This window comes from Pristis pectinata, chromosome 4 (genome assembly GCF_009764475.1).
Source record: "Pristis pectinata isolate sPriPec2 chromosome 4, sPriPec2.1.pri, whole genome shotgun sequence".
NCBI classification, from domain to species: Eukaryota; Metazoa; Chordata; class Chondrichthyes; order Rhinopristiformes; family Pristidae; genus Pristis; species Pristis pectinata.
Window position 1 is genome coordinate 59,219,268 of NC_067408.1, and position 26,538 is coordinate 59,245,805.

General features: G+C 41.8%; 1 protein-coding gene across 6 annotated transcripts in view; it reads right to left on the reverse strand.

Moving 5' to 3' along the window:
• Positions 1 to 26,538, reverse strand: part of lrch1 (leucine-rich repeats and calponin homology (CH) domain containing 1) — a 216,625-nt gene that overhangs the window by 13,590 nt on the left and 176,497 nt on the right. For 4 of the 6 annotated variants that reach the window (XR_007956127.1, XR_007956126.1, XM_052013268.1 and 1 more), the window contains 6 exons: positions 24,838 to 24,879; positions 23,202 to 23,286; positions 18,948 to 19,061; positions 6,980 to 7,089; positions 5,378 to 5,515; positions 3,606 to 3,683 (listed from right to left, as the gene is read on the reverse strand). Coding sequence is in view for 3 of the 6 variants with exons in the window: in XM_052013268.1 (XP_051869228.1) it covers positions 3,606 to 3,683; positions 5,378 to 5,515; positions 6,980 to 7,089; positions 18,948 to 19,061; positions 23,202 to 23,286; positions 24,838 to 24,879 (567 nt within the window). In the remaining 3 variants the exon portion in view is untranslated. The remainder of the gene's footprint in view (positions 1 to 3,605; positions 3,684 to 5,377; positions 5,516 to 6,979; positions 7,090 to 18,947; positions 19,062 to 23,201; positions 23,287 to 24,837; positions 24,880 to 26,538) is intronic. The other 2 variants (XR_007956128.1, XM_052013271.1) reach the window with 1 other exon arrangement.

A 26,538-nucleotide genomic window follows, 5' to 3' on the forward strand; every position in this document is an offset into this window, starting at 1 on the left:
GGGATGGGGAGCATCAAATAAATATGATGTTTAACAGTTCGATTTGGCATTTGTAACTACAGAGTTGAGAGGAAGTGCAGCTCTGTGCGGAATGAAGTTATGACAGCTGGGATGACTTTATTTTAATAGGTACATTGAAAAAAATGAAGTTATCCAACACCATGAGCAGATATTACAACAAGTTCTTATCACAAAGATTTTTTTTATATAGTAACCTGTTCTAATCTGTACAGAAGCAACAGTGCACCCCTATCAGTTATATAATGAGTCTAAGGTGTACCGAGGAAGGTGGTCTCATGGGTGGTCCTTCATTGGGATAACTCTAGCCAGCATGGTGGAAGGGTTAGAGAGGATTTTATGCATTTGAATCTGATGTAGATCCTTCTGCAGCCTTAGTAATTTAAATGGTCTCAGCATCTAATGGTGCATGACTGGCCAGACTATACGTACTTGTTGAATATTAAATCCCAGGGGTGGGAGGGCCGCATTCTCTTGCAATCTGCAATGGATTGTACTGCCAGTTGTAGATGTATTTTGCTAACACACTTGAACATTCCTTCACTGTGAGCTTCACTGTATGCTATTCCACAGAGTGCACTTCAGATACTCCAGCAGCAAGGAGTTAGCCTCCCTAAATCAGAACAACATGGCGCATTGCAATATTATCACTTCTCTTTTGAGCCCGGCAACATACTTTTACACAGCTTCACCATCACTGAGTCACAATCCTGGAACAGGCTACCTAACCCCACGTTGGGACTAGCTCCACTACATGGACAGCAGGGGGTCTAGATGGTGGCCCACTAACTCATTCTTAAGCACAGCTCCGCATTGCTGAAGACACATACATCCCAGGAATTTAAAACATGTTTACGCTAATGACCTATGACAGAGGGGGAAGATAAGCTTCTCTTATCCAGTAATTCTAGTTGGAACTACTTATTAACACAAGTTAAAGCTAAGCCAAGCTCTGCAGCCTATTGACATTTACCATGAAAGTTCACACCTGTACAATGGTCCCTTCAATTCTGAGGAAGTAACAAGCAGGATAGACAAAGGAAAGTCAGTGGATATTGTTTACTTGGATTTTCAGAAGGCTTTTGACAAGGTGCCGCACATGAGGCTGCTAAACAAGATAGGAGCCCATGGTATTACAGGAAAGATACTAGCATGGATAGAAGATTGGCTGAGTGGCAGAATACAAAGAGTGGGAATAAAGGGGGCCTTTTCTGGTTGGCTGCTGGTGACTAGTGGTGTTCCACAGGGATTGGTGTCGGGTCCACTACTTTTCATGTTATATGTCAATGATTCAGATGATGGAATTCAGTGCTTTGTGGCAAAGTTTACAGATGATGCAAAGATAGGTGGAGGGGCAGGTAGTGTTGAGGAAGCAGGGAGTCTGCAGAAGGATTTGGACAGGTTGGAAGAATGGGCAAAGAAGTAGCAGATGGAATACAGTGCAGGGAAATGTATGGTCATGTACTTTGGTAGAAGGAATAAAGGCATAGACTATTTTCTAAACGAGGAGTGAATTCAGAAATCAGAGGTGCAAAGGGACTTGGGAGTCCTAGTGCAGAATTCCCTAAAGGTTAACTTGCAGGTTGAATCGGTAATAAGGAAGGCAAATGCAATGTTAGCATTTGTTTCAAGAAGACAAGAAGATAAAAAGATGTAATGCTGAGGTTTATAAGGCATTTGTCAGACCACATTTGGAGTATTCTGAGCAGTTTTAGGCCCCCGTATCTAAGGAAGGATGCGCTGGCATTGGAGATGGTCCAGAGGAGGTTTACGAGAATGATCCCAGGAATGAAAGGGTTAACATATGAGGAGCGTTTGATGGCTCTGGGCCTGTACCCGCTGCAGTTTAGAAGGATGAGGGGTATCTCATTGAAACCGACCGAATACTGAAAGGCCTGGATAGAGTGGACGTGCAGAGAACGTTTCCAGTAGTGGAAGAGGCAAGGACCAGAGGGCACAGCCTCAGAATAGAAGGACATCCCTTTAGAACAGAGATGAGGAGGAATTTCTCTGGTGAATCTGTGGAATCCATTGCCACAGACAGCCGTGGAGGGCAAGTTATTGGGTGTATTTAAAGCAGAGATTGATACGTTCTTGATTAGTAAGGGTGTCAAAGGTTATAGGGAGAAAGCAGGAGAATGGGGTTGAGATGGAAAAATAAATCAGCCATGATTGAATGGTGGAGCAGACTCGATGGGCTAAATGGCCTAATTCTGCTCCTTTGTCTTATGTTCTACGAGAACGAAGAGGGACAACACCCATTGAACTAACCCTTCACACGGTGAAAACTGACAGTAACACACAGAAGCAAGCAGCTAGCAGTTCTTTGAAACCTTTAATCCTCCCACTTTGACCTGAAGTTATTTGTTTTGATCACGAACGTTGGAATGAGGAAGCCATTGAACACAATCCATAATCCCTGCCTCCCTACAATGAAGTTGCAGCTAAACCTATGAAGACTCTCAGAGTACAAGTGGAACACACTGCCATAGCTAACTGTTCAAAGATCCCCACCATCTTCTCGCAGCTACTGTCAGGCAGGAGGTACAGAAGCCTGAAGTCCCACACCACCAGGTTCAAGAACAGCTACTTCCCTTTAACCATTCAATTCTTGAACCAACTGGCACAATGCTAAACACTACAGCTTAACAACACTATGACCACTTTGATCACTTTGCACTAAAATGGACCTTTTTTTGTTCTAATTGTTCTTTCTTGTAAAAGCTGTTTATGCTTAATTTACGTTTTTTTTGTGAATGCTGTTTAAATGATGCTATGTGCCTGTGATGTTGCTGCAAGTAAGTTTTGCATTACACCTGTGCATACATGTATTTGTGCATAAGATAATAAACTCATCTTTGAGTTTGACTGTTCCAATGAACAAAAAACCATCTTAAGAACTCAAATAATGTGCAATAGAAGAAAAAAGCTGACAGTTAGGAATAAAGCTCCTCTTGGCAATCTAATTTTCAACATTATTTTACTGATTTCCAATTGGTAGGTCACATCAAAGGAATAGGCATGGTTGGTCCCTTCAGCCTGATCAACATTCAATAAATGTTTTACCTTGAATTCACTACTCTGCCTTACCTGAGTTTCCTTCAGAATATCATGAGATGACAGAATGAAAATTTAGTTAAGAGACCACCTACAAATTCGGTATCACTACTCAACCTCGTCCAATACTGTTTGCAATGTGGAACATGTTTGCACAGCATTTTTCTTTAACCAAATCTTACAGATCAGTAGTTAACATTTCAGTGACAGCAATGTCATGACTTGTGAAATGAAACCCCTGAAGATTCACAGCCCTCTCTTCAGAGTATACACAGGAAAAACTCAGGTCGGGCTGGAATGAAGCAAGGACACTTACTCTTGTTCACTCAAGAGCTTTTGAGGCACTTAATAAATGGATTTTGTTATCATTTAATAATATTGACAATATGAAATTTGCTTCCACTTAATTTCTTTTCGAAGCTGCCATTCTTCCAAGTTTATTTGTCTAAAACTGTTGAGCTCGTGCCTGTCATCATCCCAACCAATCACCCAAGGAAAGGTGCTGAATTACAAACAACTCTTGAAATTACCTCGGGTACTCCAATTTTCCTGCAAGCTTCGAGGAAGTTTTCCACATTTCTCCTGCATTTTGCCATGCTTAGTTTAGGCTGTAAGACAAGTTCATGACCATTTTAAAGATTCCTTTTTCAAAAGTAATTGCTCGAATTGTACCCTGCCTTGTGGATGCCTTGGGCACGTGCTGCTTACCACAATAACTCAATGATTATACAATAACGAGTCTCAGCCGCAGAGATGCCCAAGATATCAGCATCACACAGGCCTAGAGAGTCCTCTCTCCCTCTGGGCACAAAGAGTTGAAAGAGTACCAAGGTAGGAAGCCCAGGGTTTAATTGTCCAGCAGAAGTTGAGCATCTAATGTCAGCTGACACTCTACTGCGGCACTGAGGGAATTGCACTGTCTGAGATGTTATCTACTGGATGCAACATGAAGCAAGGGCCAGTTTGATAGCTCAGATGAATGGAAGGGAGTTCTTGGAATAATGAAAGGAAGATAGATATTCAATGGCATCCCTTAAACATTACCAGCTGGCTATTTATCTCACTTAGGATCTTGTAGTGTGCAAATTAATCAAGTAACAATGACTACTCTTTTTAAAGTGACATATTGGCTGTGGAGCACAGTTTGCTATTGAAGAATATAAAGCCACTGTAAATGTACTTCCTTCTTTCTTCATTGAACATACGATACAGTTTGCAAAAGTATGATCTGGTCGCCTCATTATAGGAAGGATGTGGAGGCGTTGGAAAGGGTGCAGAGGAGATTTACCAGGATGCTGCCTGCATTGGAGAGTATGGATTATGAGGACAGACTAAAGGAGCTAGGGCTTTACTCATTGGAGAGAAGGAGGATGAGGGGAGACATGATAGAGGTATACAAGATATTAAGAGGAATAGATAGAGTGGACAGCCAGTGCCTCTTTCCCAGGGCACCAATGCTCAAAACAAGAGGACATGGCTTTAAGATAATGGGTGGGAAGTTCAAGGGAGACATCAGAGGGAGGTTTTTCACCCAGAGAGTGGTTGGTGCATTGAATGCGCTGCCTGGGGTGGCGGTGGAGGTTGATACATTGGTCAAGTTCAAGAGATTGTTAGATAGGCATATGGAGGAATTTAAAATAGAGGGATATGTGGGAGGAAGGGGTTAGATAGTCTTAGGTGTGGTTTGAAGGGCGGCACAACATGGTGGGCCGAAGGGCCTGTATTGTGCTGTATTGTTCTATGAGCTGCATGAACAAAGCTGGAGATAAGTGATGGCCATGAAGAGGAAGAACTGAATAGGTCCACTCTTCTACAGCTTCATAATCCTTGGAAAACATTTGGGGACACAGTGTTCTAGTAATCCGAAATGACTTACATGTGTGGTACATAGAACATGCTTGGGAGTAACATATGGCTTTGAACTTCAGGTTGCTAAAGCTCCCCACTACTGGGGCTTTCCTTGCCTCATGTGTGAGTCTGCTGTGACAGGGGAGGCTGCTTTGGTTAGTCAATAACTCCATTATTGCTGAACAGAGGACGGTCAGGTTGACAGAAGACAAATTAGTTGGACCACGGACAACTGTCTTCCTAAAGTATTAACAACTCCTTATTTCAGCAGAGAAAACATGAAAACTAGTGCCTGGATTCCCAAAATTCCATATTGTTTGATTCCTCACTAACAACAGACTATTAATAAGAAACAATACACCCAATGCACACCATCATCATACAGGCTGCATACAACAAAGACTTTAACCCAAACTAAATACAGGTGGCTGTTCTCCATAAACGGAGGGCTTACCACTGCAGGTGACGGTACATGTATACTGAGCACGGATCTTGGCCGGATCTGATTGACTAAATGACACAGAACCACTCCATCCATCAAGGCTGCTCCGATTTCTTCTGGCAGATTAATTTTCAGTCTGGTTTCAATGTTCTGTTGAACAAGATTAAGTTAGATCTGTGGGAAACACTTGGCTTAAATTTAAAACAATGAAGGTACGTACACCATAGACTTCCAATATCCAGAAAACCCAGTGCTGAAGACGGATAAATAACATTTTATCTGCATGGACGTACTCCTCAAAGCTGCCTCAAGAATCAAACTGCAGGAACTGAGCCACACCAACTGAAAAATCCAACTGCGGTCCTGCCTTGTGCTCAGTCTCAGTTAACACTAACTGCAGATGGTTCAGCCCCAACAGATTACAGAAGGTCCACTTTGTTCGAGTGGTCCTGCTCTAGGTGGAACACAGAAGACTGCAGAAGGACAGGATATGGATCAGCCACAATTAAAGACCTTGAGTAACTCACTAGATCCTGGAGGAACTCAGTGGATCAGGCAGCATCTGTGGAGGGAAATGGAAAGTCGACATTTTGGGTCGAGACCATTCATCCTGACAACAATCAAAGATCTTGCCCAGACTGAGGATGATCATAATAGATACTTACATAATATTTTCAGTACATGATGTATTATCTGGTCTCACCTATGACCGTGGGCTCTCTGACTAGATATTCCGGCACATCAAAGTGATGGTGTTGATGGATCATCCAATACAAAAGAGGTGACTGGTAAGTTTACATATAACGTTTCAAGCACTTTATTTTCTTTACCGTATTTTTGATAGTAGAAGTCTGCATTTTACATTTCAAAGCTGGAACATATCACTGATGTGTTGTCACGAGGATGCAATCATGAAGAAGGCGTGCCAGAGTCTCTACTTTCTTAGAAGCTTAAGGGGATTTGGCACTCTACAGATGCACTGTTGAAAGTATCCTGACTGGTTGATTCATGGCCTGGTACGGCAATTCCAACGCATAGAAATGCCAGAGGCTGCAGAGAGTAGTGGACACAGCCCGGTCCATCACGGGTACAGCCCTCCCCACCACTGACAGCATATACAGGAGGCGCTGCTTCAAGACGGCATCTATCATCAAGGATCCCCACCATCCGGGTCACGTCCTTTTCTCGCTGCTACCGTCGGGCAGGAGGTACAGAAGCCTGAAATCCCACAAACTGGGTTCAGGAACAGCTACTTTCCTACAACCATCAGGTTCTTGAACCGACCTGCATGACCCTAACCCTATCTCAGCAACGGAACACTATGGACCACCTCTTGCACTACTATGATCTTATCTCTGATTGTGTTTTTTTTGGAACTAAGGTCTTGTTTTTGCAGTTTTTTTTCCCTCTTCACTGTCTTGTCTAATTTATGTCTAATTATATTCTGTATGTTGTCTGAAGCTATGTGCATGTGATGCTGCTGCAAGCAAGTTTTTCCTCTGTACCTGTACACATGACAATAAACTTGACTTGACTTCATCTTAGTACATATGCACATCACTGCTTCATAGCTTGACCAAAATTCTGTTAGATGCAGAAGCATCAGCACCTCACCTCCCGGAGTTGTTCTATATGTTCTTTTTCCTCTCTCATCTGCTCCATTTTTCTACGGATGGTAAATTGAGGATCTATGGAGTCAAAATTCCGCATTGACCGAAAGAAAGCTGTTGAAAACACAAGACATAAAGCTTCAGGTTACAATGACACGGTGCTGCAATCCTCCCTTCCCAATAATCTCTCTGTTCTACCTTAGATGTTCTTGGCTGAGTGCAATACATCATAAGTGGGCTTCCCCATACCTGAATATGTTTCACTCACCAACCAGCAAGTGAATCAGCTGTGGCTCACTGCTAAGACTCTCACTTCTGAGTCAAGTTTGTGCATTCATAGCTCACTCTAGAAACTGAGCACAAAATCTAGAACGATATTCCTAACACAGCGACAAGGGAGTGTTGGATTGATAGAGGCACTGCCGTTCAGTTGAGGTGTCAACTGAAACTCCATCTAGTCTTTCTGGTGGATGCAGATCATCCCTTGGCAATATTTCTGAACCAATAGTTATTCTTCAACCAACCTCACTGGAACATATTGTTTAGTCACTATCACTGTTGTTTGTTGGACCATGCTCTATGCAAATTATCTGCCATTGTCTCCATACAAACATAAATCATTATCTGTGGACACAGGAAAAAATCTGTGGACGCAGGAAAGAAACACGGAAGGTAGTTTGCCTCCTAGGTGCCAGGGTCCGGGATGGTTCAGATCGCGTCCAAGATATCCTGCAGGGCGAGGGAGAACAGCCAGAGGTTGTGGTACATATCAGTACCAATGACATAGGTAGGAAGAGGGATGAGGTCCTGAAAAAAGACTATAGGGAGTTAGGAAGGAAGTTGAGAAACAGGACCTCAAAGGTAGTAATTTCAGGATTACTGCCTGTGCCACGCGACAGTGAGTATAGGAATAGAATGAGGTGGAGGTTAAATGCATGGCTGAGGGATTGGAGTAAGGGGCAGGGATTCATTTTTCTGGATCATTGGGGCCTCTTTTGGGGCAGGTATGACCTGTACAAAGAGGACGGGTTGCACTTGAATCCCAGGGCAACCAATATCCTGGCGGGGAGGTTTGCTAAGGCTACTGGGGAGAATTTAAACTAGTACTGTTGGGGAGTGGGATCTGAACTGGAGAGACTGGGGAAGAGGTGTTTGGCTCTCAAATAGAGAAAGCTAGTAGTAGGTACGAGAGGGAGGATAGGCAAGTGACAGAGAAGGGACGTGCTCAGACTGGTTTGAGATGTGTCTATTTTAATGCAAGGAGTATTGTGAACAAGGCGGATGAGCTTAGAGCATGGATAAATACTTGGAGGTATGATGTGGTGGCCATTACAGAGACTTGGGTGGCTCAGGGACTGGAATGGTTACTTCAAGTGCCGGGTATTAGATGTTTCAGAAAGGACAGGGAAGGAGGCAAAAGAGGTGGGGGAGTGGCACTGTTGATCAGAGATAGTGTCACGGCTGCAGAAAAGGTGGACATCATGGAGGGACTGTCTACGGAGTCTCTGTGGGTGGAGGTTAGGAACAGGAAAGGGTCAATAACTTTACTGGGTGTTTATTATAGGCCGCCCAATAGTAACAGGGATATCGAGGAGCAGATAGGGAAGCAGATCCTAGAAAGATGTGATAAGAACAGAGTTGATGTGATGGGAGGTTTTAATTTCCCAAATATTGATTGGCATCTCCATATAGTAAGGGGTGTAGATGGGGTAGAATTTAAGTGTGTTCAGGAAGGATTCTTGACACAATATGTAGATAAGCCTACAAGAGGAGAGGCTGTGCTTGATTTGGTATTGAGAAATGAACCTGGTCAGGTGTCAGATCTCTCAGTGGGAGAGCATTTTGGAGATAGTGATCATAATTAGAAAAATAGAACATAGAAAAACTAGAGCACAATTCAGGCCCTTCAGCCCACAAAGCTGTGCCGATCATGTCCCTACCTCAGAAATTACTAGGCTTACCCATAGCCCTCTATTTTTCTCAGCTCCATGTACCTACCTAACAGTCTCTTAAAAGACCCCATCGTATCCGCCTCCACCACTGTTGCCGGCAGCCCATTCCACGCACTCACCACTCTCTGAGTAAAAAACTTACCCCTGACATCTCCTCTATAACCTACTCCCCAGCACCTTAAACCTATGTCCTCTTGTGGCCACCATTTCAGCCCTGGGGAAAAGCCTCTGACTATCTACCCGATCAATACCTCTTATATTATATACCTCTATCAAATCCCCCTCATCCTCCATTGCTCCAAGGAGAAAAGGCCGAGTTCCCTCAAACTACTTTCATAAGGCATGCTCTTCAATCCAGGCAGCATCCTTGTAAATCTCCTCTGTACCCTTTCTATGGCTTCCACGTCCTGTATAGTGAGGTGACCAGAACTGAGCACAGTACTCCAAGTGGGGTCTGATCAGGGCCCTATATAGCTGCAACAATACCTCTTGGCTCCTAAATTCAATTCCACGATTGATGAAGGACAATACACCATATGCCTTCTTAACCACAGAGTCAACCTGCGCAGCCGCTTTGAGCGTCCTATGGACTCGGACCCCAAGATCCCTCTGATCCTCCACACTGCCAAGAGTCCTACCATTAAGACTATATTCTGCCATCATATTTGATCTACCAAAATGAACCACTTCACACCTTTCTGGGTTGAACTCCATCTGCCACTTCTCAGCCCAACTTTGCATCCTATCTATGTCCCTCTGTAACCTCTGACAGCCCTCCAAACCACCCACAACACCCCCAACCTTTGTGTAATCTGCAAATTTACTAACCTACCCCTCCACTTCCTCATCCAGGTCATTTATAAAAATCACAAAGAACAAGGGTCCCAGAACAGATCCCTGAGGTACACCACTGGTCACCGACCTCCATGCAGAGACTTCAACAACCACTCTTTGCCTTCTGTGGGCCAGCCAGTTCTGAATCCACACTGCATCTACTGCTCTCCCTTCATCCACGTGTTTAGTCATATCCTCAAAAAATTCAATCAGGCTTGTAAGGCAGAACCTGCCCTTGACAAAGACATGCTGACTATTCCTAATATTATACCTTTCCAAATGTTCATAAGTCCTGCCTCTCTTTTCCATTAGCTTACCAACCACTGAGGTGAGACTCACCAGTCTATAATTCCCTGGGCTATCCCTACTCCCTTTCTTGAATAAGGGAACAACATCCACAACCCTCCAATCTTTTGGAACCTCTCCCGTCTCCACTGACGATGCAAAGATCATCGTCAGAGGCTCCGCAATCTCTTCCCTCGCCTCCCACAGCAGCCCCACATATAATATCCACATGCTCATGACCCCACATATAATATCCACATGCTCAAGCTTTTCAGCCCGCTGCAAGTCCCCACTATAATCCCCCAGATCTTGTTATCTCCTTTGCTCCATTGGAGAGAGATAGGAGCAGACGGATTAGAAAGGTGTTTACTTGGATTAAAGGGAATTATGAGACTCTCAGGCAGGAAATTGGAAGCTTAAATTGGGAACAGATGTTCTCAGGGAAAAGTATGGAAGAAATGTGGCAAATATTCAGGGGATATTTGGGTGGAGTTCTGCATAGGCATATTCCAATGAGAAAGGGGAGTCACGAGAGGATACAGGAACCGTGGTGTACAAAGGTTATAATAAATCTCGTCAAAAAGAAAAGCTTACAAAAGGTACAGAGAGCTAGGTAATGTTAGAGATCTGGAAGAGTATAAGGCATTCTACAAGTATGTGAAGAGCAAGAGGATAAGATGCGAAAGAATAGGGCTTATCAAGTGCAGCAGTGGGAAAGTGTGTATGGATCCGGAAGAAATAGCGGAGGTACTTTCTCACTACGGAGAAAGATCTGGGGGATTGTAAGTGAGGACTTACAGCAGGCTGAAAAGCTTGAGCATGTGGATATTAGGAAAGAGGAGATGCTAGAACTTTTGTAAAGTATCAAGTTGGATAAGTCGCCGGGACCGGATGAGATGTACCCCAGGCTGCTGTGGGAGGTCAGGGAGGAGACTGCGGAGCCTCTGGCGATGATCTTTGCATCATATATGGAGACGGGAGAGGTTCCAGAAGATTGGAGGGTTGCGGATGTTGTTCCCTTATTCAAGAAAGGGAGTAGAGATAGCCCAGGATATTATAGACCAGTGAGTCTTACCTCAGTGGTTGGTAAACTGATGGAGAAGATCCTGAGAAGCAGGATTTATGAACATTTGGAGAGGTATAAAATGATTAGGAATAGTCAGCATGGCTTTGTCAAGGGCAGGTCCTGCCTTATGAGCCTGATTGAATTTTTTGAGGATGTGACTAAACACATTGATGAAGGGAGAGCAGTAGATGTAGTGTATATGGATTTCAGCAAGGCATTTGATAAGGTACCCCATGCAAGGCTTACTGAGAAAGTAAGGAGGCATGGGATCCCAGGGGACATTGCAATGTAGATCTAGAACTGGCTGGCCCACAGAAGGCAAAGAGTGGTTGTTGAAGGGTCGTATTCTGCATGGAGGTCAGTGACCAGTGGTGTACATCAGGGATCTGTCCTGGGACCCTTACTCTTTGTGATTTTTATAAACGACCTGGATGAGGAAGTGGAGGGATGGGTTAGTAAGTTTGCAGATGACACAAAGGTTGGATGTGTAGTGGATAGTATAGAGGGCTGTCAGAGGTTACAGCGGGACATAGATAGGATGCAAAGTTGGGCTGAGAAGGGCAGATGCAGTTCAACCCAGATAAGTGTGAAGTGGTTCGTTTTGGTAGATTAAATATGATGGCAGAATATAGTCTTAATGGTAGGACTCTTGGCAGTGTGGAGGATCAGAGGGATCTTGGGGTCCGAGTCCATAGGACGCTCAAAGCGGCTGCGCAGGTTGACTCTGTGGTTAAGAAGGCATATGGTGTATTGTCTTTCTTCAATCAGGGAATCGAATTTAGGAGCCGAGAGGTACTGTTGCAGCTATATAGCACGCTGGTCAGACCCCACTTGGAGAACTGTGCTCAGTTCTGGTCAGCTCACTACAGGAAGGATATGGAGGCCATAGAGAAGGTGCAGAGAGGATTTACTAGGATGTTGCCTGGATTGCAAGGCATGCCTTATGAAAGCAGGTTGAGGGAACCTGGCCTTTTCTCCTTGGAGCGATGGAGGAGGGGGGACCTGATATAGGTTTATAAGATGATGAGAGGCATTGATCGGGTGGATAGTCAGACGCTTTTCCCCAGGGCTGAAATGGTGGCCACAAGAGGACATAGGTTTAAGGTGCTGGGGAGTAGGTATAGAGGAGATGTCAGGGGTAAGTTTTTTACTCAGAGAGTGGTGAGTGCGTGGAATGGGCTGCCGGCAACAGTGGTGGAGGTGGATACGATAGGTTCTTCTAAGAAACTTTTGGATAGGTACATGGAGCTGAGAAAAATAGAGGGCTATAGGTAAGCCTAGTAATTTCTGAGGTAGGGACATGCTCGGCACAGCTTTGTGGGCCGAAGGGCCTGAATTGTGCTGTAGGTTTTCTATGTTCTTTGTTCTATCTGTGAAATATGCTGGGCCATTCCAAGCATGTGAAAGGTGTTCTGTAAATGTCTGGCCTTTCTACTGATTCCATGATACATCATCTGAAGCAACCGCAACAAAAAAAGTCCTGGTGCAGATAAATGATCCCATATATTACACAAGCTAATGTTTGAACCCAGCATTCCCTGGATGTCACATTCGGCAGTGGCACTCACCACGCTCCTCTCCTCCCAGCACCCCCTTCAAACTAACAGTTCCACAAGGCACCTTTGAAAAGTCATGGCTCACACAGAGAGGCAGGAAGGGCACGCTCCAGTAAGCAGTACAATTTTCCCACTGAGTTGCATTTCATTTTAGCCCACAGGAAGCATAAGTGAGTGAGTTGTGACATCAAATCTGCTCATCTGTTTCTTAGAACAACCTCAGCAGGAGCCAGTGAATCACTGAATCAGATAGGCAAAGAGGATGTTGGGTTCCTTGCATCTGTGCCAACTCTGAGAGAGTTAGCCACTTCTTTCCACTGCCGTTGCCTAAGTTTCTTTATAAATCCACTTATTTACTAGGTATAGATGCCGGCCTGGTTAAACTTCCTTAAGGCTGTGGCAGCTCCTTATCACTTTCCAGTCAGTTCACACAGTCCTTTCCAGATCCAGACTCTGCACTTGCTGATCTCCAATCTCTGCATCTGCTCCTGATTATTTACTCTCTTCGAGCCTGCGTACCTTTTCAACATCTCCGATCATTTGAAACAGCAGAAATTTAAAGCAACTCTCTCCACACAACAAAATGCAAGTGTAGGGATGAATGGACCACTGTCAAGGGTTATTCAACCCTTCCCTCAGAATCAAATAGATCACGAAGCTAATCCTGAATCAAAGTTTTACCTCTCACGAGAATGCTCCCATAATTTTTTATTAACATTTTGGCATGTCTAAGTCAAGATACGTGGGATATGACACAAATTATTAATCAGAAGGGGGAAAAGAAGAAAAAGGGCCAGTGGTGCACTGAATGAAGGTCACATTGCCACAATCCACCTAAACACTAGCTTAAATGGTGAAGGATTATAAAGGTGTTTTACACCCTCCGTGGTTTAAACATCACATTGGCTAAAAAAAGTTGTGTCATACAAACTTAAGAGTTTTTTTTGAGGAGGTCACTGGGATAATAAATGGTGGAAATTTCAAAAAGTCAGTTCACACCTTAGAGTGAAGATGAATTAGGAATTGGATCCAATTCTTTACCTAGAAAGCTGTGGTCAATGGTTTAATCTGGAAATGTGGCCCTGGTGATCTTTCCCAAGCATCAGTCTTAGGCTCATTGTCTCTACTAATGAACTGACAGTAGTTTTCGGATTGTGGTAATTTTACTTATAGATGACATCAAGCTTACAACAGTAGAGAAGTGCAATAAATTCAAAGAGGTTCTAGACAAACTAGCAGTGGGTCACACAATGACATTCAGCAATAAATTAGATAAGTATATGTGACATGTTGGTTAGGTCATTGGAATAGATGTACCTTTTCTAGACAGCAATACTGAAAGCAGATGGGTGATACTGTACACAGATCACTGAACTAACAGAGAAATAGTTGAGAAACAAAGGACTGAAGATGCTGGAATCTAGATGAAAAACATGATGATGCTGGAGGAACTCAGCAGTCCAGGCAGCATTCTTAGAAAAAAGCAGGCAGTCAACGTTTCAGGTCAGGACCCGGGTTGTCTCCACGGATGCTGCCTGGCCTGCTGAGTTCCTCCAGCATCATCATGTTTTTCATCATAGAGAAATAGTTCTATGATTCTAGAGCCAAAGATAACAGCATATTCATCAATATTAATCAAACCTTCGATACAACTGAAGGTCACAATTTTGTCACTGTGCCAGGGTTTAATCCCCCACATAGTGGGTGACAGAGTGGCTTTGGAAAGGAGCCGAGGAAAGACTGAATCTTAATTAAATGACCTGCAGTTATTTGCACAGCCTTCGGGACCTTGTCTTCTTTAATATGTAGCAGCACTGACTTAAAGTGACCTGAGAGAGGTCCATGAAATAACTAAGGGGTTTGATTACTACAGTTTAAACGATTGGGGAAAATCCATGTATGTTAGTATAAACTAGATATAGAGCAGGAACAGACTATATGGTAGGCAGCTCTGACCCTTTAGTTATTTCAGCCTGACTGCCACCACTATATCTCTACCATCAAAAGGAAGCTGAACTGGTTCTTGATTGGGCAGAGATCAATTCATATAGAACAAGGATTATCAGTACCAACGAAAGGAGCATTTCCCAGCATTTTCTGTTTTTATTTCAAACTTCCAGCATCTCCAGTTGTTCACTTTTCACTGACCGGCAGAGCTGGCATCAGGTTTTGCCAAATGTCCCTCACGCCCTCAGTTGTTTTATTGCTCCAGTCTATGTCCTTCCTTCTTCTCCTTATTGGTTCTGAGCTCCAACCCTGCTCCCCTCCAACCTCAAGCCTCAGTTGTGGTCCATACTGCTCCTGCCTAAATTCTACCAACATTTCCTAAATTTTAAAACAATTCCAGAGGATTGGCAAATATCAAATGTAGCACTGCTATTGAAGAAAGGAGGGAGAAAGAGAGAACTGAGACAGGTAGCCTGACATTACTTGATGAGAAAATTATGTTAAAGTCATAGAGTTACAGAGTCATGCGCATGCAAACAGGCCCTTCAGCCCAACTTGTCCATGCCCACCAAGTTGCCTAACTGAGCTGGTCCCATTTGCCTGCATTTGGCCCATATCCTTCTAAACCTTTGCTATCCGTGTACCTGTCCAAATGCCTTTTAAATGCTGTTAATGTACGCACCTCTACCACTTTCTCTGGCAGCTCATTCCATATACCCACCACCCAGTGTGAAAAACCTTCCCCTCAGGTCCCCTTTAAATCTTTCCCCTCTCACCTTAAACCTATGCCTTCTAGTTTTGGACTGCCCTAACCTGGGGAAAAAGACTGCGGCCATTCACACTATCTTTGCTCCTTCATGATTTTATAAACCTCTGTAAAGTCACCTCTCAGCCTCCTTAACTCTAGGGAAAAATTCGCAGCCTATTGTGACAACTCTAATATGTTTCATTGTGGGGAGCCGCATCTCCTTAATCCCTTGGCCTTCACTTGCACTAAGTCATTGTGCTTTAACCCATTACCCTCCTGAACTCCTTCTACACCACCATTCTACCACAAACCCCGATCTTCGAATCCCATCCCTTTCCCCGATATCCCCATTTCCTAAACCCTTTCCAAATCCAGGAGCCTTGTGCATCAGAGAAAATGCCTTGCAGATGAAGAGAGTGGCAGTGCTGCACTCTGTGACGTCTGTTCATGTGTCCTCGGACTGGAGAAGGTGTGGCAAAGAAGGGACTCGGCTGTGACTGCCAACCCAATTGAGGTGGTGACGTCATATCCAAATCTTATTACACCACAGTATTGAGAGACTAAAAAGAGACAAAATTTGTTTTTTTCTCATGACCACTGTGCATCCTCTGAGTCTAATGTTGTCCTCATCTGTTACAGAACAGCTCACACCAACATTAGAGTATCTTCAGCATTTTCTCTTTTTTATTCGATGTTTCAGGGCAGTCCTCTGACACAACAAAGATGGCAATGTTCTCATATTTCCTTACAACAACCATTCAGCCCATCAAGTTTATGCTAGCACTCAGACCAACCCCATCCCATTTATTTTCCTGTAACCTATTTTCTTTCACATGCCCACCAATTCTCCTACCACTCATCTGCACACTGGGAACAATTTACAGCAGCCAATTAACCCACCAACCCGCATGACTTTAGAATGTGGGAGGAAACCAGAGCACCCAGGGGGAAATCCACATGCTCATAGGGAAAACGTGCAAACTCCACACAGACTGAGACAGAGGTCAGGATTGAACCCAGTTCACTGGAGCTGTGAGGCAGCTACCCCACCTCTGCTGTATCCCTGTAAACACAGAGAGACATTGCTGAAGTTTTGTGGCATGAGAACAGGACTGGTCCATGCCAGGAGCTGCTCCAACAAACATAAACCCTTAAATTCTTAAACCTGAAATGTCAACAATTCCTCTCCCCCCACAGATGCTGCTCAACCCGCTGAGTTCCTCTAGCAGATTGTGTGTTGTTCCAGATTCCAGCATCTACTGTCTCTTGTGTCTCCCTTAAATCCCACTAGCCCACCCTGGTTCTAGTACTGTAACCTGCCTTGCTTCAAATATTCTCTGTCCAAATGGACTGATAAAGAGAACATCTTCTCCCACAGCATTCTGTGTAGAAATGCCTTGATCACACATGCAACTCGCAGCATTTTTACCCATACATGTTATCTTATAATTTTTGACATGCTAGCATTCATCTTCCTCAGCAAACAAGTAGAAATACAGTATGCAATAAAAGGTCATAGGAACACAATATATTCAAACTGTTGATTGCAGCAGTAAAGGACAAACTGGCTGAGCTCCAAATTCATCCATCAAAACTCAGATGCAGACAAGCCTTTTATCACGCATTCCCATCCAATACAACGGGCAAGCCAGAACATCTTCTGTAACATATTAAACCATCTAACTATTTACTGGGAATACCATCACTAACTCCATAGGAAAATACAGCATTCAACATTTCCAGATGCACTAAAGAGTTCACTTCTTTTTCTAGGTTTCATGATTAGAGAGGTTACGTGTTTTATTGAATAGTAATCCCATCCTTGTGTAGGCTGATATTCTTCTCTGGCTAAAGAACAGAGAAATAACCGAGTTCCTTTCATGTAATCCCACAGTAATTGAACTAGACGTGGTCAGAACAGTAACATTACATGGCATCTCTCCAAGTGGAAGAAGACTCTCAGTGTGCTCTCAATGTTATCCTCTGACACAGATTCCAATTTGTACCCCAATCTGTATGGTGTGAAACTAAAAGTGTTTTATTAACAACTTCCCTGAAACATTGACAACTTTATTTTATCAAATGTACCCTGCAAAGTGACGTTAGTTCCACTCTGACTACCATCACTAATCTTCCAACTAATTAACTACATATGAAGGTATGCACTTTGGCAATAACACCAATACTCCTAATTTTTGGACTTCATGTGGTTTTAAACTTAATTTAAGATTATGTCTGCAGTTGAATGTATATTGTTATTTTTAAAACACACAAAATCCAAGTGCTAAAGTGGATTCAGAATTGGGTCAGGTAATGGTTTGAGAGGTGTTTTGGTGATGGTTAGGTTGTCATCAGTGGGGCTCCATGGTGGTGATTTACAATGAATAAATGACTTAGATTTAAATGTAGAGGCATAGGAAAGAAATTTGCAGATGATACAAAAACTGGCCATGAAGGTGATGAAAGGAGATCTGGTCAGTTGTATAGGAAGATGACAAATAGAATTTCCCCACAGTGGTGAGGGGTAATGCTAAGGAAAGGCAAGGGGATATGCAATATTTAGGATACTAAGTACTGTGGAATGATAGCAAGATCCTTAAAAGCAGTGTGACAGGTCAATAAGGTGGTTACAAAGGCATGCAGGTTTCTTTCTTTTATTAATCAAGCAATAGGGCAGGCATGGTGGTGTAGCGGTTAGCATAACGCTTTACAGCACCAGTGACTTGGGTTCAATTCCAGCCACTGTCTGTAAGGAGTTTGTACGTTCTCCGCGTGTCTGCATGGGTTTCCTCCAGGTGCTCCGGTTTCCTCCCACATTCCAAAGACGTACAGGTTAGGAAGTTGTGGGCATGCTCTGTTGGCGCCAGAAGCATGGCAACACTTGCGGGCTGCCCCCAGAACACTCTACGCAAAATAAGCATTTCACTGTGTGTTTCGATGTACATGTGTCTAATAAAGATATCTTATAATAGAATATAAGAGCAGGATATAATGCAGGCACTGTTTACAGCACGAGTTAGGCTACAGTTTGAGTACTGTGTACAGTTCTGATCATTGCAGGAGAATGTGAATGCACTGGAGAGATGCAGAGATTTGCCACGATGTCGGCATAATGTAAAAGTTTAGCTGTGAGGAAGGGCTGGAAAAATTGGGGTTGTTTTTCTTTGGACAGAGGATGCCAAGGGGGGCCAAACTGAACCAACAGGAAGGGCTTATTTTCCTTGGCAGAGGTGGCAAAAGCCAGGAGCAGAGATGTAAAGTAATTGGTAGAAAGAGCAGAGGGACAGTGAGAAATGTATTTTTCATTCAGGGTGGTGGGGTCTGGGATTCACTGCCTTAAGGGAGGAGAGAGAGAAACGCTCATCACATTTAAACTGTACTTGGATGTGTACTGGAAGAGCTATGAGCTGCAGGGTTACAGATTGGTGCTGGACGCTGTGATTTGGTTTGGAAGTTCTCTTTTGACCGACACAGATGCAACTGGGTTCCATATTTTCTACGATTTCTATATTTAACTCCAGTAAGTCCATCAGAGTAAAAGTACCAATACATAAAACTTAGGCATTGACGACCAACACACATACCATGACTTCTGTCTTCCTCCTGTGGGGTACTGGCGGTGTTGAGTTCCTCTATGTGGGTCTGTGACAATTTTCTGAAGAAGGGAGGAGGGGAGTCCAAAGAGGAGTTTGCTTTGACTGAAAGTGGCAAGGACATAGAGTAGGCACAAAGCAAGTCCAAGGAGCATTGGGCAAATGACAAGCAGTCAAGGATCAGAATTTAAGCATCAGTGGCAGCCATTATAAGTTTAATGTGAATTGATACAAGATTGTACCAGAAAATTTCAGTTTAAAAGAACAAAAAAAGTTGAGAAACACACACACAAAACAGATGGAGACAAAAAAAACTGTTAGCTGTTGAAAAATACAAATCAAAACATGCAATTAACTTTCTGCAACCACTCATCCTTACAATGTCACACTATGTAAACATTAACAATCCACCCTGAAACTCCTGAGTTAAATGATGCCTCTAGAAATGTTGAACACCAAAGATTTGCATGATATTGATTGTAAAGGGCTGAATTGTCCAATAAAACATTTAGCACTATTTGTGTCTTACCACTAATCTGTTCAGTCCACATAACTTCATCCTTTGCTTAATATTTATTCCAAATTAGTCTTCTAATATTCAAGGGACTCTGCCTCATTCTCTCCCAAAGCTTAACATTGAACTTTAATTATTTTGTTTAAGTTGGTATGGTATCAGTTGAGTGGCTACAGTTGATCAAAGATGAAAAGCAGTAAATGACAACAATATGGAGAATGTAATATTTATAAATAATGTAAGACAAACTCCGTGCATTGATAGTAACTTCAAGCTGTTTGGTAGAAGTTTTCACCATTTAAACCCTAACTAAAATTGCAACATTTTGTGTCAAACACCCTTTTTAGCAATTAATTACTGCAACTGTCAACTATGTCCCAACAAACACCTCCTGACTAATAAAACTCTGACTACCAGCCCTACTCCTCTTTGATAACCATACCTGGAGATACGTGGGCACAAGGTCGGGAACTAGTTTAACTGAGCAAATTTCTGACCATTTCATTAAGACTATGTATGGCACCAGAATGAACTCCTAAAGTACTGAATTAAACAAACAGTTGCATTTGATTAATTGCACAGTAAAACAAGATTAATTTTGCCATTCATTTGTAGGCATAAAAAATAATTTGCTGAATTGTTACAAATTGGCAAAAAGTTATATTTTGTGCTCTCGGTTCAAAGTACCTCCATGGATAAAATGACAGAAGACTGAGAAAGAGAGAGAGAGAGAGAGGCAGAGCAGAGAGTAGAAGTAGGTGGATTTTTTTTTAAGGGTAAGTAGTTCACTTTGGACAAAGGCTGTAGAATTAATAATACAAAGTGCTTCTAAAGATAGCAAATGGGTCACAGATTAGAAGATTGCAGAGAAGGAAGATTAAGCTCTGTGTTTTATAAATAGGGTGACTGGAGAGAAAGTAAGAAATGGTGACGAATCTCCATTATCGGTTGGGTTGCAGTGAAATCACCATGCCTTGTTTAAAGCTTTTTTGTTATAGAAACTTTGGGAAAAGTCCTGCAGAAATTCACCTGGATAATATCAGGGATAAAAGCCAACCCAGTTGGGAATGAAATCGGGAAACCTGAAGGATATTAAGAAACGTCAGGTAAAATGCCAGGTCCGGAGGGGTTGATTGAATTATCAGTAGCTATACTATATGTCAAAGTTTGGGAAAATGTAAGAGTTCCACAATCTTTCTTGTTTCTGGTGTGTGCAAATGTTACTACTGTGAAACAAAACACTTAAACTTTGGACCACTGGGGCTGTATCACCTCAGCTGGCCAAGTTGGAGTACAGACAACCCAAAGTGTTTTATTTCAATGTTGTAACTGCTTAGATGCACAATGATGCTCCTTTCACCCTGCCAGTTCAAGGTGCTGTTTTTTTATGTGCCCCTGGGATGAATGTGTCCTTGCAAAGCTGCATTCATCATGGAGTGATTGGAGAAGTCGAGCCTTCTGCTTGCAATGCTCTAATTTCTGCAGCAACTGTGTCCTAAAGTTGTGTCAGGTGGCAATTACAACACTCACAAGTCATTCTAGCCAGTGACTTGCAAGGGAACCATAAAATAATCATGTACTCATAATCCACCTGCTCTTGGAATTCTCACCACCGGAGGTCAGGACTAGGAAATGCTTTTGAATTCATTCATGATGCTACTATATGTGCTTTAATTAAGAGATCCGCAAGCTTTGCATCCACCAACTTGTGACAGTTGTTTAGGTGACCCTGCTGTACAGAAGGCACACTTCATTTCAAACACAGAATCCACCAGCGTGGATTTACCCATACCTTCATTTGCAAACTCAAACAGTGTCAGGTGCTAACCGACAAAACAAATGAGACTTGATGGCAATATCAGAAATCAACTTTAAAATTCTAAGCCAAGCATTTTGAAGCCCCAGTCACTTTTGTGCTTTTCCATTCACTTGGACCATGGGAGAATCTAAAAACATCAGAATCTATCTGTGCAGAATGTCTTTATACCACAGGCAGGCAGTGTTGTAAGTGTTAAATTGATCAGTGACTGTCCCCAAGTTCAAATCCCACTATGGCAGCTAGGGAAATTTAAACTCAGTTAATAATCTGGAATTATTAAAGAGAAACCCAGGCATTCTTAGTGATGATCATAAAGGAGGCAACCTGGCATCCTTGCCTGGTCTGTACATGACTCCTGACTCACAAATGTGCTTCATTATTAAATGACCTCTGAAATGGTTTGGCAAACTATTCAGTTCAGGACTGGCCTGACTGGTGACACTCACATCCCCCAAAACTGAATTTTTTATTCAGTGAGAGTCTCCAGTGAAGACTCTCTTCTCCAGTGAGAGTCACTCTTTATTGTTTAAAGTTCTTTCTTCCCTTTTGATTTTCTTCTGTTATTGGGATGCTTTAATAGTCTTCTTTAGTGTTACTCCCTTAAACCTGACAGTAATGCTGGTTATGAACTTCATAAAATTCAAAGCAGAATTTAACCCTGAGCAAACTTCTTGACTGTGACAAGCTCGAATTAACATTTTTATTTCTTAAATGAAGCAGTAAGTTATTAGGCTGCCAACAATACAATAACAATGTTCATTCATGTGGAAAAATGGATTCTATTGTTTAATGTGACATTAGTGAGCCATTCCAAAACTCAAAAATCCACAGTGGAAATGAGAGTTATATTTTATATTTTAAAATTAAGTCTTAATCTGTTAGGACAATTGGCCTTTTGATGCAGGGGACAAGATAACCTGCCTGAGCTTTCCGCATTGCCTGAAGAATGACAATAATGACATATACATTTCTAACTGTAACTGTGTGATTAATAAAGCTAAAATAAATTACCATATTCCTCTGGAAGGAAATGTTAGACTCAGATATTTCCAACTAGGTCATTAAGTACTGTTCTGGTAAATCTAGGAAGATCATAACAGCCATAAACTGAAACACAGTGTACAACTTTAATGGTCTTTGGAGGAGTGAAATGAGTCAATGTGTCATTGTGCAATATGCAAATCATTGAACTATTCTTTTAATCTATGCCATATGGACAGTGAGCTATGTCACAGATTACTGTGGAATTGAACAACATGCAATGCAAATTATATATCTAGACATATAAGTTTCTTTATTTCAAATCAGGCATTTTCCAAAACATTTTTGCCCCGACACACAATCTAACCAAGGCTGACTCTGATATGAAAACTATTGCAAATGATTTCATTCTATATTGTCACCACATTGTTGCTCACTCAATCAACTAATATAAACTGACAGACTGTCCAGGTTTACAATGACTTATTCAGTGTTGTTTAATAAATAATGAGAGAGATTTTAGGCAATGCAGCCCATGATAACCTGATCAGAGTCAAAACAAACAACTGGAAGAAATTCTGGACTGAGATGGTTGTAAGCTCTTAAAAATAACCCTATTTAATGCTGCAGCACAGAGAACAGGAAACAAGTTTGTGACCATGTCATTATACCATGCAGATGGCTTCATTTCACTGCATGGATTGCAAAGGGAAGTGAGCTTTCTACTTCTGGAAAAATTCCCAAAGAGCCTGAGTTTTTAACACTGATGTCTTTCACAATTCCCACCATAAACCAGAAGAGTTCTCTTCAGCAAACTTGTCTAAAGAATAGATGGCATTCTTTAAGAAATGCTTATAATCCCACTGTTTGGTACTATGGAGAAGGAGGGTAGTTGACTCTTAATAGGACCCAAGTTAAAAGATTGACTTACCAGATCTTGGCTTCAGTCCAAAGGGGGCTGTGGGCGATGCAACAGGAGACAATGTGGGTGTGACTGTGGGAGTCTTCTCTTCATCCTGTAGGATTTCAAATGACATTTAAAAAAATACTCAGTTGAATTGTCAACATGCCAGCTGATATCTCAGTTCCCTCGACAACATATGTTTTGATATATAATTCAGATTGTTTATAAAATACTGTATTCAATCAGAACATTTCCAACTGAAGATGTGTTCAATGACTCACTGATATTTGGTATCAAAAAAAACAAATGAGTACACTTTATAAACACTTTGTGAGGGATTTCCATGGATGCTTTAGCTGAAAATCAAATCTTGTCTTTTTCTGGGATATAGCACTGATGAATTTTATTTGTGGTAGGATAATTTTGAATTCTAAAGTTAAGTTGTTAATTTAAAAAAAAGATTTTTTAAAATAATTTATGTCTTTAAATTAGTTATTACAATAAAAAGGTAAAGCTAGCTTCAGAGACCTATCTTGTGATAACATTACATCTAATCTTAATTGAGCTGGTTACTTACACTAATTATAAGCAAGATATTCTAAGGGGAGTTGAGATTTTATGAGATAAAATTCACAGAAGTGTTAGTCAAAAGAATTGATTCCATTTTCCATTGTCCTATCACGGGGTACTAGGAACAAGAGTAATTTTCAGGGGAAGCAGAGTCAGAGGTTGGGAAGTAATCTCACCAGAAGATTGTGGCATATTCTACTTCCAAAGTTAAAGTGGTATATTCTCTTAAGTTAATATTTTGATAATAAATTCTTAAATTCACATTAATAGAGGGAACTATCAACATAATGCTGTTAAACTCCAATCACAGCCTTCCACAAGCGGCAGTAGTACATCACACTCACTGGCAGCAGGTGTAACCACTGTGACAAGTTCATGTTAGTTGCTTTCATTACAAATGTAACATCAGTTTAAAGTAAAACACAAGTAGATATTAAGATTTTTAAATAAATTACACAGACAAGTTCAGCCAGTCATGCTTCAGATAGTTGTGTCAGAATGCCCCTATTCACCTCCTACCATCACTACACACATTCCCAGCCATTTTCATTCCACAGCCATTAAAAAGCACCACAAAGATTTACGGCTCTTTATCTGTGAGATAGTATATATTGTACAAGTACAGTTAATGCATTTTAATACCACTTTCAAACACACTTGATCAAGTAGCTTTGGGTAGTGTGCATTGAACTGGTGATGGATGGTTCCCTATTGGTGTAAAATGATGATGGTAGGAACCTAACATGTTTCACAGTGTGTACTGAGCCACAATTTCCCATTACTGCTTAAACCAACAAGCTAGCACACCGTATGAATCAGAATCTAAGTCTTGATTCCCACAGGACCAAGTCTGCTTTTAAAATTGCTGCTGGAACTAAATAAAATATCTACCTGAACCAAACGAAAACAACTTGCAGTACAATGCTGGATCAGAATATGAATGTACTTTTTATTAGGATTGGTAGGGGTGCAGGGGGGAAGGGAGAATTGGTGGCATACAAGGGTGAGGAAACAATATTGTTCTGATTAAGTTGTATGGGATATTTGAACAGAAGTGAATTAATCGCCGTTAGATTTTCTCAAGGACACTCACCTCATTTTGTGACTCATTCTTCTCCACACTCTCATTAGTATTCTATGTAGATTTCAGAGCATGTGAAAATAAAAGAAAATGCTTAGAACATTCCATTACACAACTAGTAAATTGGTAATTTATCACTGGGAATGGCAAGACCAAACTTAGATCTCACATTGCTCATAGTGAGTCACAGATAATACTGACTGGAGAATTGCTGGGGCATGAGGTACATCATCACGTTCTGCTCCAAGTCATACTCTATTTCACCACTGTAACTGGAGAAAGGGCTATTTCTGTGCTCTATGACTCGAAACATCACCCAGCAGTACTGTGGAAGCTCTTTCACTGCATGGAGGCTTGGCACTAATTTGTCAAGGAGCAACTTGAAATGGGCAAAAAAAAATGTTGTTTTTGCTAGTGATATCCGTACCCCCAGAATAAATGCTTAAAAATTGCACAACTCTGCTGAAATAATTCATGGAGAGGTTTCAGCACAGTAATAGTCAAACAACATACAAACACATCAACTAGCAGCAGGAGTAGGCCACTCGGCCCCTCAAGCCTGCTCTGCCATTCACAGAACGATGGTTAATCAGATTATATCCTCAATTCCACATTCCTGCCTATGCCCTATAATTTTTCACCTCCTTGGTTATCGAACATCTATGCCTTAAAAGTATTCAAAGATTCTGCCTCCACTGCCAATTGAGGAACAAAGACTCATGATCTTGCAAGAGAAAAGAATTCATCTCATCTGTGTCTTAAATGGGTAACCGCTACTTCTAGTTTCACTCATGAGATGACATCTCCTCTCCACATCCACCCTGCCAAGATCCCTTAAGATCTTACATGTTTCAAGCTGATTTCTGGTAGATATATGCAATTTACTTTTCCTTGTGTGGAACAATGTAATGAGTAAACAATAAACAATGTTGAGGATGAAAGATCTTAAAGAGTCTTGGACCAGTTACATCAAATCCAGCGGATTATGTATCAGAGGATGAAAGAGGAAATTCAAAAACAAGGAGTCCTATTTTTAAGACTCCAATGAGAAAGGAGAGAAAGCAGAGAAACTTAGAACAGAGCACTGTTAACAGCTGTGGGATCTTAGATTTCAATGGATTAAAGATGGAAAAGTTTTACTGAGATGTTACAGATGAATGGGAACATCAGATCTTGAGCACATCAGATGCTTCTGATCATTCCAGATCACAAAGGTGCTTTCGAATTGTGATCAAGCTGAATCAAGGCTTTTGGAGCTTCACTTAAAAATAAAAAGACAGAAGTAACAAATTATCTTCATCGGGAAAAAAAACTGGCATTATTCGGTCTTTAAGGCTTTGAAAGTTTCAGACAGTTTCAAGCTGTAGGAACGGCCAATGGACAGAAGAATACAAGCAAAAACTAACCACCAAGTAACTCTGCTTGAGATTTGTAATATGGATCAGATTCCTGGCAAAGAAGGTTGATTTCATCAATTACGTTCCTTTAGAAGGGGCCTGAATTTGATTTCTGTTGAAAATGAAACTGAGGTACAGGGATATTAAAGGTATGGTGGGATATTTTTTGCAGGGTGGAGTGGAAAAGAGATGCAGGAAGCAAGGGATCAACACACTGGATTAACAGTTAGAGGATAGAGTAGGGGACAGAATATGAATGGAGACTGGATGGATAAGAAATAACTGAAAATAATGGAAACACAACAGATCAGGCAGC